At 46.6% G+C, this 13,267-nt stretch overlaps 1 protein-coding gene across 2 annotated transcripts; it reads left to right on the top strand.

Moving 5' to 3' along the window:
- The first annotated feature begins 2,851 nt into the window (after nt 1-2,851).
- cbx4 (chromobox homolog 4 (Pc class homolog, Drosophila)) lies at nt 2,852-9,810 on the top strand. Of its 2 annotated transcripts, XM_061303796.1 has the most exons (6): nt 2,852-3,031; nt 4,122-4,516; nt 4,650-4,693; nt 5,202-5,267; nt 6,387-6,453; nt 7,360-9,810. In XM_061303796.1, exons 2-6 carry the CDS (start codon nt 4,448-4,450, stop codon nt 8,779-8,781), a joined length of 1,668 nt encoding a protein of 555 aa, XP_061159780.1. In that variant the 5' UTR covers nt 2,852-3,031; nt 4,122-4,447; the 3' UTR covers nt 8,782-9,810. The 2 variants fall into 2 exon arrangements, with proteins under 2 accessions (XP_061159780.1, XP_061159779.1); XM_061303795.1 differs by lacking the exon at nt 2,852-3,031 and having other exon boundaries at nt 3,090-4,516.
- Nucleotides 9,811-13,267: the final 3,457 nt, after the last annotated feature.

Below are 13,267 nucleotides of genomic sequence, written 5' to 3'. Positions count from 1 at the left end.
GGAGCCCATCCTGGCAGGGCAACACCCCACAATGCAGACCTGTCGCTTCGCTGCAACAATGGAGGTGACAATGACACTGGAGGAGGAATTTCCGCTACTCACAACACCCCACCCGACCCCACCTTTCAAGCAGAGGCGGGCTTATAGAGCAGACTCAAATTCATAGTTGCTTTCCATTTCAAGTATGAACGTTGAAGGCTTCAAAGGTCAAAATGCTGCTGGCATGATCGTTTGGAGCACTCCCGTTTTGAAATTCAGGTTAAAAATCATAATGTCCTAAATTTGTTTGCCGAAATGTTGTTTTGTAAGTGCATCAAGTTGAGTTAGCTTGCGTATGAAGTACGCCAAATGGTTTGTTTTTTGTTTGTTCAATGATGTCCCTGTTAAAATACTCATCATGAATCATTGGCAAGAACAAATTGTGTGCCTAGACCTGAAGCAAGAACGAACGTGGGGACAGTCGTCGTTTTGTTTTGTCTCGTCACAAATCCACCCAGCAGATTGACGCTACCGAAGATGCTGGCTTCGTTGAGGTGTTTCCACCAACTATTTGCGGCCCCCACTGTTTGATAGTGTACTTTAATGACCACCCGCTAAGCACCGCCAGGCTCTCGAGCCCTCTTAACATTTTTCTAATACCCCCCCTCCGTCCCCCTCGCCACTCTGTCCTTGCATTCTGTCCCAATCAAATCTTTTCTTCCAGTGGAGGAACGAATCGGATGCTTCTCTGGGCCAATGCGGAGATCTCTCATCATGGCCTCCTTCTCCTCCTCGCCTCTTTTATCCCCCACCACCCTGAACTTACTTTACCTCAAGCCTTCTTTTACATGCACGCACCCACAGCCCTGCCCTCCCCACCCCTTTGCTGAGAATATCTCCATTCCCTGAGCTGGCACTCCTGGCATGGTAGGGGAGTACTCCTAGCTTGGCCTGAGCCACTCTTTTATTTTTGGGAAAAGGTGATTGAAATATCTGTGTTTCCTCCAGAGAGAGTTGCAGAGATCATGACATTACTTGACCCTGGTCCTCCCACACACGTGCACCCAAATATAACATTTGAGCAAGCGCATAAAAACCACATGAGCATTTCTAAAGTGCTTCACAACCCCTGCCCAAATCACACTTGGCAGTATTTCTAAGCACTTTATATTACGGCACATACTTTCTATCTTTCTACTATGCTACATTCAAACGCAGACAACCTTGTCAAAACAAAACAAGGCCGTGTAGCGATAAAAAAGGCACGGGGGTGGGAGGGGTGGGCGCAGACAGCCTGACCTTGTGTGCTGCAGATAAGTGTTGCTTTTTGACCTTGTTGTGTTGCAACAAGGTCAAAATAAACAAGGTCCTGTGAGAAAGCGTTTCTGTCAGTTTCTGCAGGGAGTCCAAATGCGCTGTCGCTTTCACGGCGCAAGGATGACATCAACAAGGGGGGACGTGGGTTGCGCGGATAATTCAATCGTTTCCGTTTAATCCGAGTCGTGTTACACCCACAACATAGTCAACTTGTTTATGGAGACGAAGATTTTGCCAAACTTTAGCTGCTCGTGCATAAGTGCTTTCTTAAGGAACGAGAGTGTTGTTAACAACGCTGCCAACTTTGAATGAAATCACAAAGTAAATCAAATAAGAGTTCAGCGCCATGAAAAATCAAGACAACTGTCAAACGCTGTATAAGGGCGCGTTCGTTATGTTTAAGTTATGAAACACTGCTTTTGTACGTTCGTGGGTGTTTCCACTTGATGTTACCAATTTTGGTCGCTGCGCACACACGACACGTGTCGTGTGGACACGTCACGCACACCTGCTGACGAAAAAGCTCGCGCTGTTATGTTCACGTGCAATTTAAAACGTGAACGCATTTAACAATTTCTGTTCTCGACAACTGGGCGGGCGATGAATTAAAAATGTCATACAGCCGGTGAGGTGAGCAACGCCCAAATCCACAAACACGATGACGTTAACCCCTTCCACTTCTTCACGTACTCAAAATGCATTTTGGTGCATATAATGTACATTTTCAGAGGGTGTACATTCCACGCTCAAAGTCTTTAGCAGCAATTGAATTTCTCTGCGTGTCACTGTCTCTTTTTGCTGTTGCTAGGCAAGCAGGGCGTGTGTGCTCCGTGGCCGCGGCTGGAGGGCACCGCGGGGCGGGGGGTGGTGGCAGAAAAAAACTGTAATTGGGCGCAAATTCAACGCTTTCAATGGGCGATTTCGCTGCCAAAGGAATCTTAAGCCTCCCCTGCATTCATCTCTAGTGCAAAAGTGCAGAATTGGAGGGCGAGCGCGGGTGGATTTGGCCGCTTTCTGTGCATGACCATATATGGCAAGGCAAGAGATAGCTCGTGCTCGCGCCCAATAGGCTGCCCGCCGCGGTTCGGCTTTACAGACTCCGTTTTAACCCTTGTCATGCTGAATTATTTTTTTCGACAATAAAAAACTCGTCCGATACAGCGCGGTTGTTTTGGGGCGGGGAACACCGCTAAGAACAGAGCTTTTGCATTTCGGCTGCGCATTTTCGAATCAAGTCCCCAGTGATTTTCTTATCTCGTGTGTTGAACTGTTACTGCGCACATAAAACTGACATGGTAATTTGGACATTTCTTTCTCACGTGAGGCGAAATTAAAGGGGAAATAAACTGCTCCGATTAATAATGGTGGCGTGCAAGCGGAAAAGTTGAAGATTCACAGACTTGGAACGTGTTAAATTAACGGCAGTTGAGCCCAGAGGACACAGTACTGCTCTCTTATCTGTGTGTGTGTGTGCGTGCGCGTGTGCGTGTGTGTGTGAGAGAGAGAGCGAGAGCAAGAGAGACAGAGAGCGAAAGAGAGAGAGAGAGTGTGTGTGTGTGTGACCTATATTTGCTCAGTGCAGTGAGCAGATCCAAATGTAAGCCTCCGCGATGCAATACTGGGATTTTTTTTTTTTAATTTAAGAAAAGGTATAACGCAAAGTAAAATCATAAACAAAAAAAAGTCAAGAAGCTACAAGACGACAAGCACGTGCATTGGTGGAGGATTTGAAAGGGTGAGTAAATACAAAAAGCAGAATTATAACTGAAATCTGGCAACACTGACAGAATATGCCCCCCCCCCACACACACACACACAGTCGCACACACAAAACTGAGTCAATTTTCACCATGAGTACTCACAATTCACTCATTTTTTGATTCTGGGTAACTGTAGCTTATTTGAACTCAGTGACCAAGTAAGATCTTGAACTGGATGAAAGTGAGGGGGAACTTGCATAATTCTACAATATCACAATATCCGTCCTTGCTGCTGTCGTAATCTTGCTGTTTCTGTAAAATCACTTTAAAAAAAAAAAGGATGCACATCTTATCTTTATCGGACTTCCAAATCTCCCCACCAACAACACCTTGAAACTCACGATGGAGGAATTTGGCACCTCTATATCTCAACATTGTTTTAATGCGGATTTGGTTCATATATCAGAATGACCTTTTACCCATTTAACTGCCCAGAGATTAGCCTTGAGGGAGGAAAGCCGAATTGCACCGGAAATTCACCTCTACATTATGCATTTCACCCTGGAAATTCTCCCTACAAATAATCGCGGAAGGATTTCATGCAAAATATTTTAGAACGCAACAGCACGTTTCGTCAAGTAGCATTTAACATATTTTGTTTGTAAATCGTAATGGGCTTTCATTACAAAGAATTGTGCTACGTTTTAAAGTCCCAAAAGCATTCCGCACCTGTCCCTCACCTGTTTCTATGCCACGTAGTTCTTCAGTATTTAAAGACACACAAGACCCTAAATTAAGGTTCGTCTTGGAACTCTAAACGCGTTGCCTTTGTTTAAAGCTGCCCCAGGTTCATAACTGAGTCGTGCTTGCCTTTTATTGAGTCATTTAAAAGCGCGATTGCGGTGCCATTTTTCCAAATAACCAGCCTGCTTGTGAACGAACGGACCACTCCTCTTTTTGTGCTTAACATTTTCACACGCATTGCGCGTGCAAGATTGCGCGCCAACATAAACAAACAGGAGGAGGGCGGATCTTCCTTTGTGACATAAAATAAAGCAAGGGCGCCTATGTGCCGTGACACTTAACGTGGTGATTTATGTGAATTCCCACACGTCCACAACGAAGGTGAAGAAGGGATGGAGCCCAACCAGGAGAGGTCTCCACCTCCCCTCCTGACGTCATGCGCCAAAGCCGGAGCTCTTGCACGACTGGATCAGTTCACTACCGCTCGCCTGTGACTCTCTGCACACTGCCAGGACTGTGCATGGACTGTAAAAAAGGAGGGACTACGCGAGCTGGAGGGGGATAACACTTCGGATTTGGATACACACTGGAAAACTACCAAGGCAGCGAACGAACGCGACCACCCTGCCTTGTCTGGCTTTTTTCCCTTCTTCCTTGCACATCGCTTTCGCCCCTACCCCGTCGCTTGCGGTCGGATTGCGGCGAGAATGGAGCTCCCTGCCGCCGGAGAGCACGTCTTTGCGGTGGAGGGCATCGAAAAGAAGCGCATTCGCAAGGTAAACTGCGTGGCGCGTTTTATTTTTTTTATTTTTTGGGCGAGGGTAAAAAGGCGCACGTATTGCATTGGTGCGTTTAAAGCCTCGGGGAATATACATCTCTCACTCTCGCTCTCTCTCCCAATGAACGCAGGGGAAGATTGAATACCTGGTCAAGTGGCGGGGATGGTCTCCCAAGTAAGTCCTAATGCTGCATGTTCCGCTTAATTTGTGGATAATACAAATTGGCGAGGGCATACATGGGCGCAGTGTGTGCGTGTGCATGTGTGTGTGTGTGTGTGTGTAGGCGGGCAAGTGTTTCATCCGTGGATGCCTTCACTAATTTATGCGAGGAGAAAAGGGAGGGTAGGCACGGCTATGTAATCCCGTTTTAATTATTTCTGCTCTGCCAACGAATTTGAGAGACAGTGCTGCTAAAATGGCCGACTGTATGCTGGCGCGCGGAGACAGCACACGCACGCGCGCACACACGTACACACGTACACGCACGCACGCACACACGCACACACACACACACAGATGTGTTTTGCTTGATTTCACCCTCTTCCTAACCAATTGTTTGCCGTCAAACGAGCTGCTTGTTATGCACTGGCTGTGCTTATGTCCGTATTTAACCTCTAAACTATTGTTGGTGTTTTGTTGTCCCATCATCTTAATGACAGTTTTTTTGGGCCCTTTCCTGCAGATACAACACATGGGAGCCGGAGGAAAACATCCTTGACCCGCGCCTCCTCGTTGCATTTCAATACAGGTGAGAGTCGCTGGACTTTGAATGTGGACCTGCTCCAACTCGACCGTGACCTTATATGGGCATGGGGGAGGGGCTACACTCCACTCTCCCTGATACCCCTCTTGACCCACTCACTGGTTGCTATCCTGGGAAAAGGGCTGGTGGGAGTTTCTTGAACAAGGACACACTCGACATAGGAAACATTGATTATATCGCGCATCTTTTCTGTGAATATGAGGCAGTATTATTATTTAATTATTCTTATTATTATTATGACTGAATGCTAACGCGGCCAAAGATTCCGTAAGGGCCTGCAGGACCCGTAGACGCACTCACTGTAAACAACAAATTAGCATTTTCCAAAGAGGCTAATGGACACACCGACTTGTACGGCGCGTGTGCGTCTGACTGCGTCCTGATGGGCTGCCCGTGTGCAGTTTGCGTGGAATCCTCCCCGTCCGCTCCTGGCGGATGGATGGGGGAGGGGATCCCACAAGGGAGCCCGTAATTGCCAAATCTTCTGTGAATAGGGGTCACCTCGTTGGATTTAGCGTTTGCGCCCGACTGTTTATTACAGCAGCCTTGATGTCTTGAACATCTGTCGGCCCAAAGCGTGCTCGGTTGGCCGGCCTTCATCCGCCCCTGGTTATTTACGAGTCAGTGATTCGTCAAGGTTTATTCCTGGTAGTAACGTTTCATCCTGGCCTGGCCCTGACAACCGCATTATCCACATTGTGTCTTCAAAATCCCCCCTCTTCTTCTTTTCTTCTAAACTATGAGCTCGTATTCATGCTCGGGGGTTATCTACAAGCATTTGTCCGGTTTGACATGTACCTCATGACCCTGATTACCGTTGTGAGGACGTGGAATGGCAGAAGGGAGAATATCTGAACGAGACGCAGCGAGTCTTAATTGAATTTCGGCAGGTATAATGACAACACATAGCGGGACGATTACCAATGCAAATAAGGACCACAATGCTTTGCGATGGCTCACCCACATCACGTGTTGGCTTTTCATAGCCAAACTGCACGTTTGACCTTGAATACTAGGTGAAGGAAAACGGAGGACGGTTTCCCCCGCCCTTTCGGCTTCGTGTGACGTGACGCGCCAAGCTATCATTTTGCTTTGTTTTCGCAGGGAGAGGCAGGAGCACCTGATGGGATATCGCAAAAGGGGCCCCAAAGCAAAACATCTTCCACTGCAGGTAATTGTCATCACGCCTCTCCATGGGTGAGAGGTCAGGCGGGAGAGGGGGAGGGGGTAGATTCTTGTCAGGTGTTCTCGAGCGGCTGTTATTATGCTGGGCGTTATTTTTAGTTTTCCTTCAGATGGCGACGGGAAGGGGAGAGAGGTTGTCGTTCTGCCTTGTCCTCACTTTGTTTCCCAAGGTTGCGCCCGATCTAGCTTGTTGCATCTGACTGTTTAGTGTTTCCTCTCACCGGGTGGATAGTCACTTTTGGACGCACTCAGTTTAGAGCTAGTTGTTCCGTGTTTGAGCCTGGCACAAAATGGCTGAAATTAGCGCTGTGTTGCGCTAGGGTTTGTATAGTTTTCGAGGTTTAATGGAGCTTGTTAGGAAGCAAATATGGACGTGCAGGCCCATCGCTGCGCTCAGTCGGTCGTGGTCAGGAATCATAGCTGAAGCGTGACATGTCTGCTGGGACTTGTCTGACCTGAGGTCACAGCCAAAGGTTCTTGAGCGTTCCGCTCTGAGGGGTCAGCCTGTGCCAAAGGGAAAAAGGGGCGAGCTGGTGGCTTGGATCTGCTACAGCGCAGTCCTTCTATTTGCCAGAGTGCCTTTTAATCAGAACTAAAGAATTGAGTCTATCTGTCAGGTATTGTGCATCGCCATATGATGTGTTGCTTGAGCAAGACTGTCATAACTCCCGAATTATTACGGTGGGGCAAAAACATTGTGGAGCACTTTATTTGTTCATATCAAACAGTGTAGACAAAAAGAATTGTCTGCATTCCTTTGCGCAATCAGCAAAGCTTTGTCAAACTAATGCCTTTTGCTCAGGTCCACTCAAGGTGGCCAAAACATTCTGACACAGCCATAAAGACAGGAATGCCCATCCTTTTGACTAAAATATCTTGTCTATCCTTTTAGGTTCCCTCGTTTGCCCGGAGGTCGAGTATACCCGCGGGCTTGGAGGACGCCTCTCCGGACGTAGATGACAGTCCCAAGGAGGATGCCGTCCCGCTCCAGCGTTGCCAGCCCCAGCAGTATCAGCTGAACAGCAAGAAGCACCATCAGTACCAGCCCAGCAGCCAGGAGGTGCCTGTCGATCAGCTGGCCAGTACCAAGAAGAAGTACGTCTACCAGCTCAACAGCAAGAAGCACCACCACTATGAGCCTGACCCCAGCATGTACCAAGCTCAGGCCTCAAAGCTCAAGAAGGTGGTCAAAGTTCAGGAAGCGCCCAGCAAAGCTGCCAACCCCGGCTGGAATCTACCGCTGGCGTTGCAGCAGAAATGGCTTCGCGACAAAGACACGGGCTGCTTGAGTAAAGTCAAAGAGCTGGCGGTGGAGCTGCGAAAAGCTGCTCCCAAAGACGCGGAAAGCGAGCAAGCGCTCAAGCCTAATCCCAAGGACGCCACGCTCCCGAGCGCCGTCAATGGCAAAATGAAGATCATAAAGAACAAAAACAAGAACGGACGTATCGTCATCGTCATGAGCAAGTATATGGACGCTCACAAGGTTCACGGGGCAAAGGGCAAACACGGGGAACCGTCAAGCGCTGAGAAAAGCCAAAGCGGCCAAAACAACCCGGCGCACGGAAGCAAAACGGCTAAAAACGGTATTCCCAAAGAGATGTGCAGCAGCAGTTCCCTCCCCGCCACAGAGTGCTCCCCGAAGGACAGGCACTTCTTCAAGCCTTCGCCCAGTACAGCTGAGGAATACAACACGGAGGTCGCTCGGGGTCAGGCTGACCTGCCCGATGATCTGCCGCTGCAGCTGACCGCCAGCTCGCCCCCGACCTCCTGGCCGGCCGACGCCAACGTCCCCACGTCCGCCGCCATGATGGATCACATCCGGATTCCGTCCTACCCTGGCAGCCGCAAGAGAAAACTCTCCGATCCTGCGGGTGAGCGCGGACTTCCCAAGGCTCCCAAAAGCCTCGGCCTTTGCGACAGCGCGCTGGGTCCGCCTCAGGACAAACCCATGGACCTTCACTGCGCCGGACGCGTCGGTGCGTACCCGTCTGATGCCATGGACTGCGCTGGCCAGGAGGAGCCCATGGATCTGAGTTGTCCAAAGACTAAGAGGCAGACTCAGCCGGAAATTCGGCCTGAGCCGTTGCGGCCTGAACTTGCACCTGAGCCTGAACTGCAAGCCCAAAGTGAACCTGCTCCCCAAGCTGAATCCCCACCCGCTCTCCAAGATACCAACACAGCAACCCAGGACACGCCGAACAAGACTAAAGCGGCGCTGGCTCAAAAGATCTCTCCTTTTATGGGAAATATCATCATCACTGATGTCACAACAAACAGTTTGACAGTAACCTTCAAGGAGTACGTCTCTTTCTAAGGAAGCCACTGACTGGACAGACTGATTGTGTCCAAATGTGCATAATGTAGAAAGAAAAAAAACATACAGAGATTTTGTACATATGCAAAGTTATAATTTATCATTCAAATTTAATATGTTTCCTACATGTTTTATACTGTAACTCTGAAACGTAGCCAAGCAAGTGCCCTCGAGGATTTCAATGGATACATTCAACGAGATGTGTTCCGCTTCAAAAAAAGAAAAACACTCTACGAGTATATTGCGTTGTTTCATACCTGTACCAAACTTGTAATCTCAAATGTGCAAAGGTTTATACGTCTTTAGTGTCAAACGCGATCAATTATTTGGGGTCCCGCTGCGCATTAGAGAGGAACTTGTCATGTTGGTATAGATCAAAGATCAAATTGAAAGCACTTCATTACTTTTACTTCTACTCCACGAGGCAATGATCGTTAATTGCCTTCATTATTCAGTCTCGATTCAGTCATGGGCATTATAATTGATTCATCGTTATGAATGTGGTTTGTTCGGCACGCGTCTTGAGATGCAAACATGACAAAGACGCACGCAAACTCTCTTCCGTCTGAGAAATGTGAGCCCTCACTTTTTTAGCATTGTTCATCTCATGAATATTCCGTGATGGGAAAAGGCGGCTGCCTGCCGTTTGTTAGGCTCGCTCGTGACCCGTCAAATGTGACTCATCAACGTTTTGCTAGGCACACTTGAAGACGAGCTTGCTTTTTGTTGATGCTGCTTGAAAGGCAAATGTTGACTCTCGCCTTCGAGATGCACACTGAATGCAAAACCAGCTTAAGAATGCTAAAATGCGACAAGAATGAATCGGAAGCGAGCATATTTATTTGGGAGAAGCTGCAAGGGATCTTTTAACAATTATTTCCATGAATTTTGCTGTCCTTTTGGGTTTTGTTTTGCTTTCATTTGTCGATGCACTCGCTTACAAGGATCGTCATTACGTTGCTTAGGGAGACGAGTTAGCTTACTGCTGTTGGCACACTTTCACAATAAAGAAAGCAAAGTTCCTCGTAAGGCTTGGCTCTTGATCATTATTTAAAATTAATGTTTTGAATCTAACGCTTAATGTGAATGTTGAAAAATATGTGATAAGATGATTCCAAAAAATCATCAACTACCGGGGCTTTAAAATCGTCCAGCATGGAAAAATGGACACTACCTAAAGCTTACATATCACGTTTATAAATTCTTCCGTTTTACGGTTTACTCATTTAGTTGTGGTCTATGTAAAGTGAAACAGCAATGCTTTTGTCTGAATTCCTCGTTTTGATAGCATCACAGCTTTTATACTTCTGAGGTGCGACTCAGAGCAAACCGTTTTACGACCTGTCACTTTAAATGCAAATGAGATACTTTGCCCCACTCCCTCCCGACCACAAGACGTGCGCCTGCCTTTCTGATCTGACATATTTGTAGTTTTTTAGCCGACGTACAGTTTATTTGCGCCGCACACATTTTGATTGTTTAAAAGATGTCAACGGCAGAAGACTTGTCCATAGTACAACCATACATAACATGTAACAAAATAAATTCCCTCACAATATTTATGAACACGTCTTGTAAACTGCAGTCAAGTTAACCAGTAAGCTAATGCTAGCGTTAGCAAGAAGACAATGAATGCATTTAACATATTATTGTGTTCCCCAAGAATAATACAGCACCTTCAATGCAATTCATCTGATATAACTACTCAAAATACATCCACAAGAAGTGAAAACAGAGCGCACAGCTCTAAAATCAGCAAAAAGATTGACGCTAATGCTATGTAAACGAGGGCATCATAGAATAATATGAAAGTGAAATACAGTTGATTCTTTTTGTCATCTCAAGCTTACTGCTATATTGTGTCCGTCGTTTCCATAGATTGAAGGAACTGAACCATCAACAAAACGAAGTCTTTCGGTGAATCCTTCTATATACTGACAAAAGATTTCAGAAACACTCGTCCTTGAGCAAGCAGGACTTTTCCCACAGATGTGGGAACACTGCTTGAAAAATGAAATTAGACCAGGCACTTCTTTGAGGTTCTGATGCTGAGGGACAGTGCAGTTGTGTGGATTGATGCATCCAACAACGGAACATTTCGATCTCTCCACTTCAGCATGGACTTCAAAAGTCTCTCTGAGTAATAAAGATGGCGGATTTGCGAAACCGTTTGGCCGCACCCATTACCTTGTTCGGTAGTCCCGCCCCAAAGGATGTGACGTAATAGATAAAAATAAGTAACAGAAAATGGAGAAAACTGAACAGAGTAAAAAATATCTCCCAAACAGATCATAAAGTATCTTTGCAACACCTGGATGAATAGATTACACTTTTCTACAATCTTGGAGACCCCAAGTGCACGATAAAATAAAAAAAAAAGTGGATTTTACATGATATGTCTTTTTTAGTGGCGGCTCGGCGGCGCGCCGGGTAGCACGCTGGGTAGCACGTCCGCCTCACAGTCAGGAGGGTGCGGGTTCGATTCCACCTCCGGCTCTCCCTGTGTGGAGTATGCATGTTCTCCCCGGGCCCGCGTGGGCTTTCTCCGGTTTCCTCCCACTTTCCAAAAACATGCTTGGTAGGGCGATTGAAGACTCCAAATTGTCCCTAGGTGTGAGTGCGAGTGCGAATGGTTGTTTGTCTCTGTGTGCCCTGCGATCGGCTGGCAACCGGTTCAGGGTGTCCTGATGGCTGGGATAGGCTCCAGCACTCCCGCGACCCCCGTGGGGGACTAAGTGGTTCAGAAAATGGATGGATGTCTTTTTTAACGCAGCAACTTTTGCAACATGTTTGAGTCTCAACTCAATTGTCCATCCATCCACTTTCTATAACGCTTGTCCCCACGGGGTCGCGGGTGTGCTGGAGCCTATCCCAGCAGTCATTGGGCAGTAGGCGGGGGACACCCTGAACTGGTTGCCAGCCAATCACAGGGCACACAGAGACGAACAATTTGGAGTGCTCAATCGGCCGACCAGGCATGTTTTTGGGATGGGGGAGGAAACTGGAGTGCCCGGAGAAAACCCACACAGGCACAGGGAGAACATGCAAACTTTACACAGGGAGGGCCGGAGGTGGAATCGAAACCGCACCCTCCTAACTGTGAGGCGGACATGCTAACCAGTGCGCCACTGAGCTGCCAAGTCAGTTGTAATGCTGTTAAAATTTCAATCAAAACCCCCAAAGATGTTCAAAAAAATAAACGCTCCTCAAAGAGCAAACAAAAGTGAAATACAAGTGAACTGCACTTAGCTATTACGTATCTATATCTGTTACGTGCTAGCAAAAATTGCTGAAGGTGCTCCAAGATTTGCACTTTGTTTAGATTTTACTGCCGTCATCGTGACTTATCTGTCTTATCAAAAAAATTCTGCATAAAGGTCACTCATGATTAAACTTCCCTTCTACATAAACCATAAACGTGGAGGGGGGGGGCAGTAAATAAATAAATAAATAAATAAATAAATAAATAAATAAATACGTATGTACATACGTACATACATACATACATACATACATACATACATACATACATACATACATACATACATACATACATACATACATACATACGTATGTGCCTTGCAAAAGTATTCGGCCCCCTTGAACCTTTCAACATTTCGCCATTTCAGGCTTCAAACATGAAGATATAAAATTGTAATTTTTTGTCAAGAATCAACAACAAGTGGGACACAATCGTGAAGTGGAACGAAATTTATTGGATAATTTAGACTTTTTTAACAAATAAAAAACTGAAAAGTGGGGCGTGCAATATTATTCACTTCAGAAGTTCAGGGAGGATCTTTGAATGATCCAATGTTGTACAAAATGACTGATGATGATAAATAGAATGCACCTGTGTGTAATCAAGTCTCCGTATAAATGCACCTGCTCTTTGATAGTCTCAGGGTTCTGTTTAAAGCGCAGAGAGAACCATCAAGACAAAGGAACACACCAGGCAGGTCCGAGATACTTAAAGCCGGATTTGGATACAAAAATATTTCCCAAGCTTTAAACATCTCAAGGAGCACTGTCCAAGCAATTATATTGAAATGGAAGGAGTACCAGACCACTGCAAATCTACCAAGACCCGTCCGTTCCTCCAAACTTTCAAACAAGGAGAAGACTGATCAGAGATGCAGCCAAGAGGCCCATGATCACTCTGGATGAACTGCAGATAACTACAGCTGAGGTGGGAGAGTCTGTCCATAGGACAACAATCAGTCGTGCACTGCACAAATCTGGCCTTTATGGAAGAGTGGCAAGAAGAAAGCCATTTCTCAAAGATATCCATAAAGAGTCTCGTTTAAAGTTTGCCAAGCCACCTGGGATAAACACCAAACATGTGGAAGCAGGTGCTCTGGTCAGATGAAACCAAAATCGAACGTTTTGGCCACAATGCAAAACGATACGTTTGGCGTAAAAGCAACACAGCTCATCACCCTGAACACACCATCCCCACTGTCAAACATGGTGGTGGCAGCATCAT

This window comes from Syngnathus typhle, linkage group LG17 (assembly GCF_033458585.1).
Source record: "Syngnathus typhle isolate RoL2023-S1 ecotype Sweden linkage group LG17, RoL_Styp_1.0, whole genome shotgun sequence".
NCBI lineage: Eukaryota > Metazoa > Chordata > Actinopteri > Syngnathiformes > Syngnathidae > Syngnathus > Syngnathus typhle.
Note: the sequence above shows the minus strand (reverse complement) of the source record. Positions and strands in the feature narration are given on the sequence as shown.

What these genes read in the sequence shown, in the direction of transcription:
- cbx4 (XM_061303796.1), top strand. Translation starts at nt 4,448, where the DNA reads ATGGAGCTCCCTGCCGCCGGAGAGCACGTCTTTGCGGTGGAGGGCATC. An exon ending in AAAAGAAGCGCATTCGCAAG is followed by an intron (nt 4,517 to 4,649) that starts GTAAACTGCGTG and finishes CAATGAACGCAG; the next exon opens with GGGAAGATTGAATACCTGGT. An exon ending in CTCGTTGCATTTCAATACAG is followed by an intron (nt 5,268 to 6,386) that starts GTGAGAGTCGCT and finishes TTGTTTTCGCAG; the next exon opens with GGAGAGGCAGGAGCACCTGA.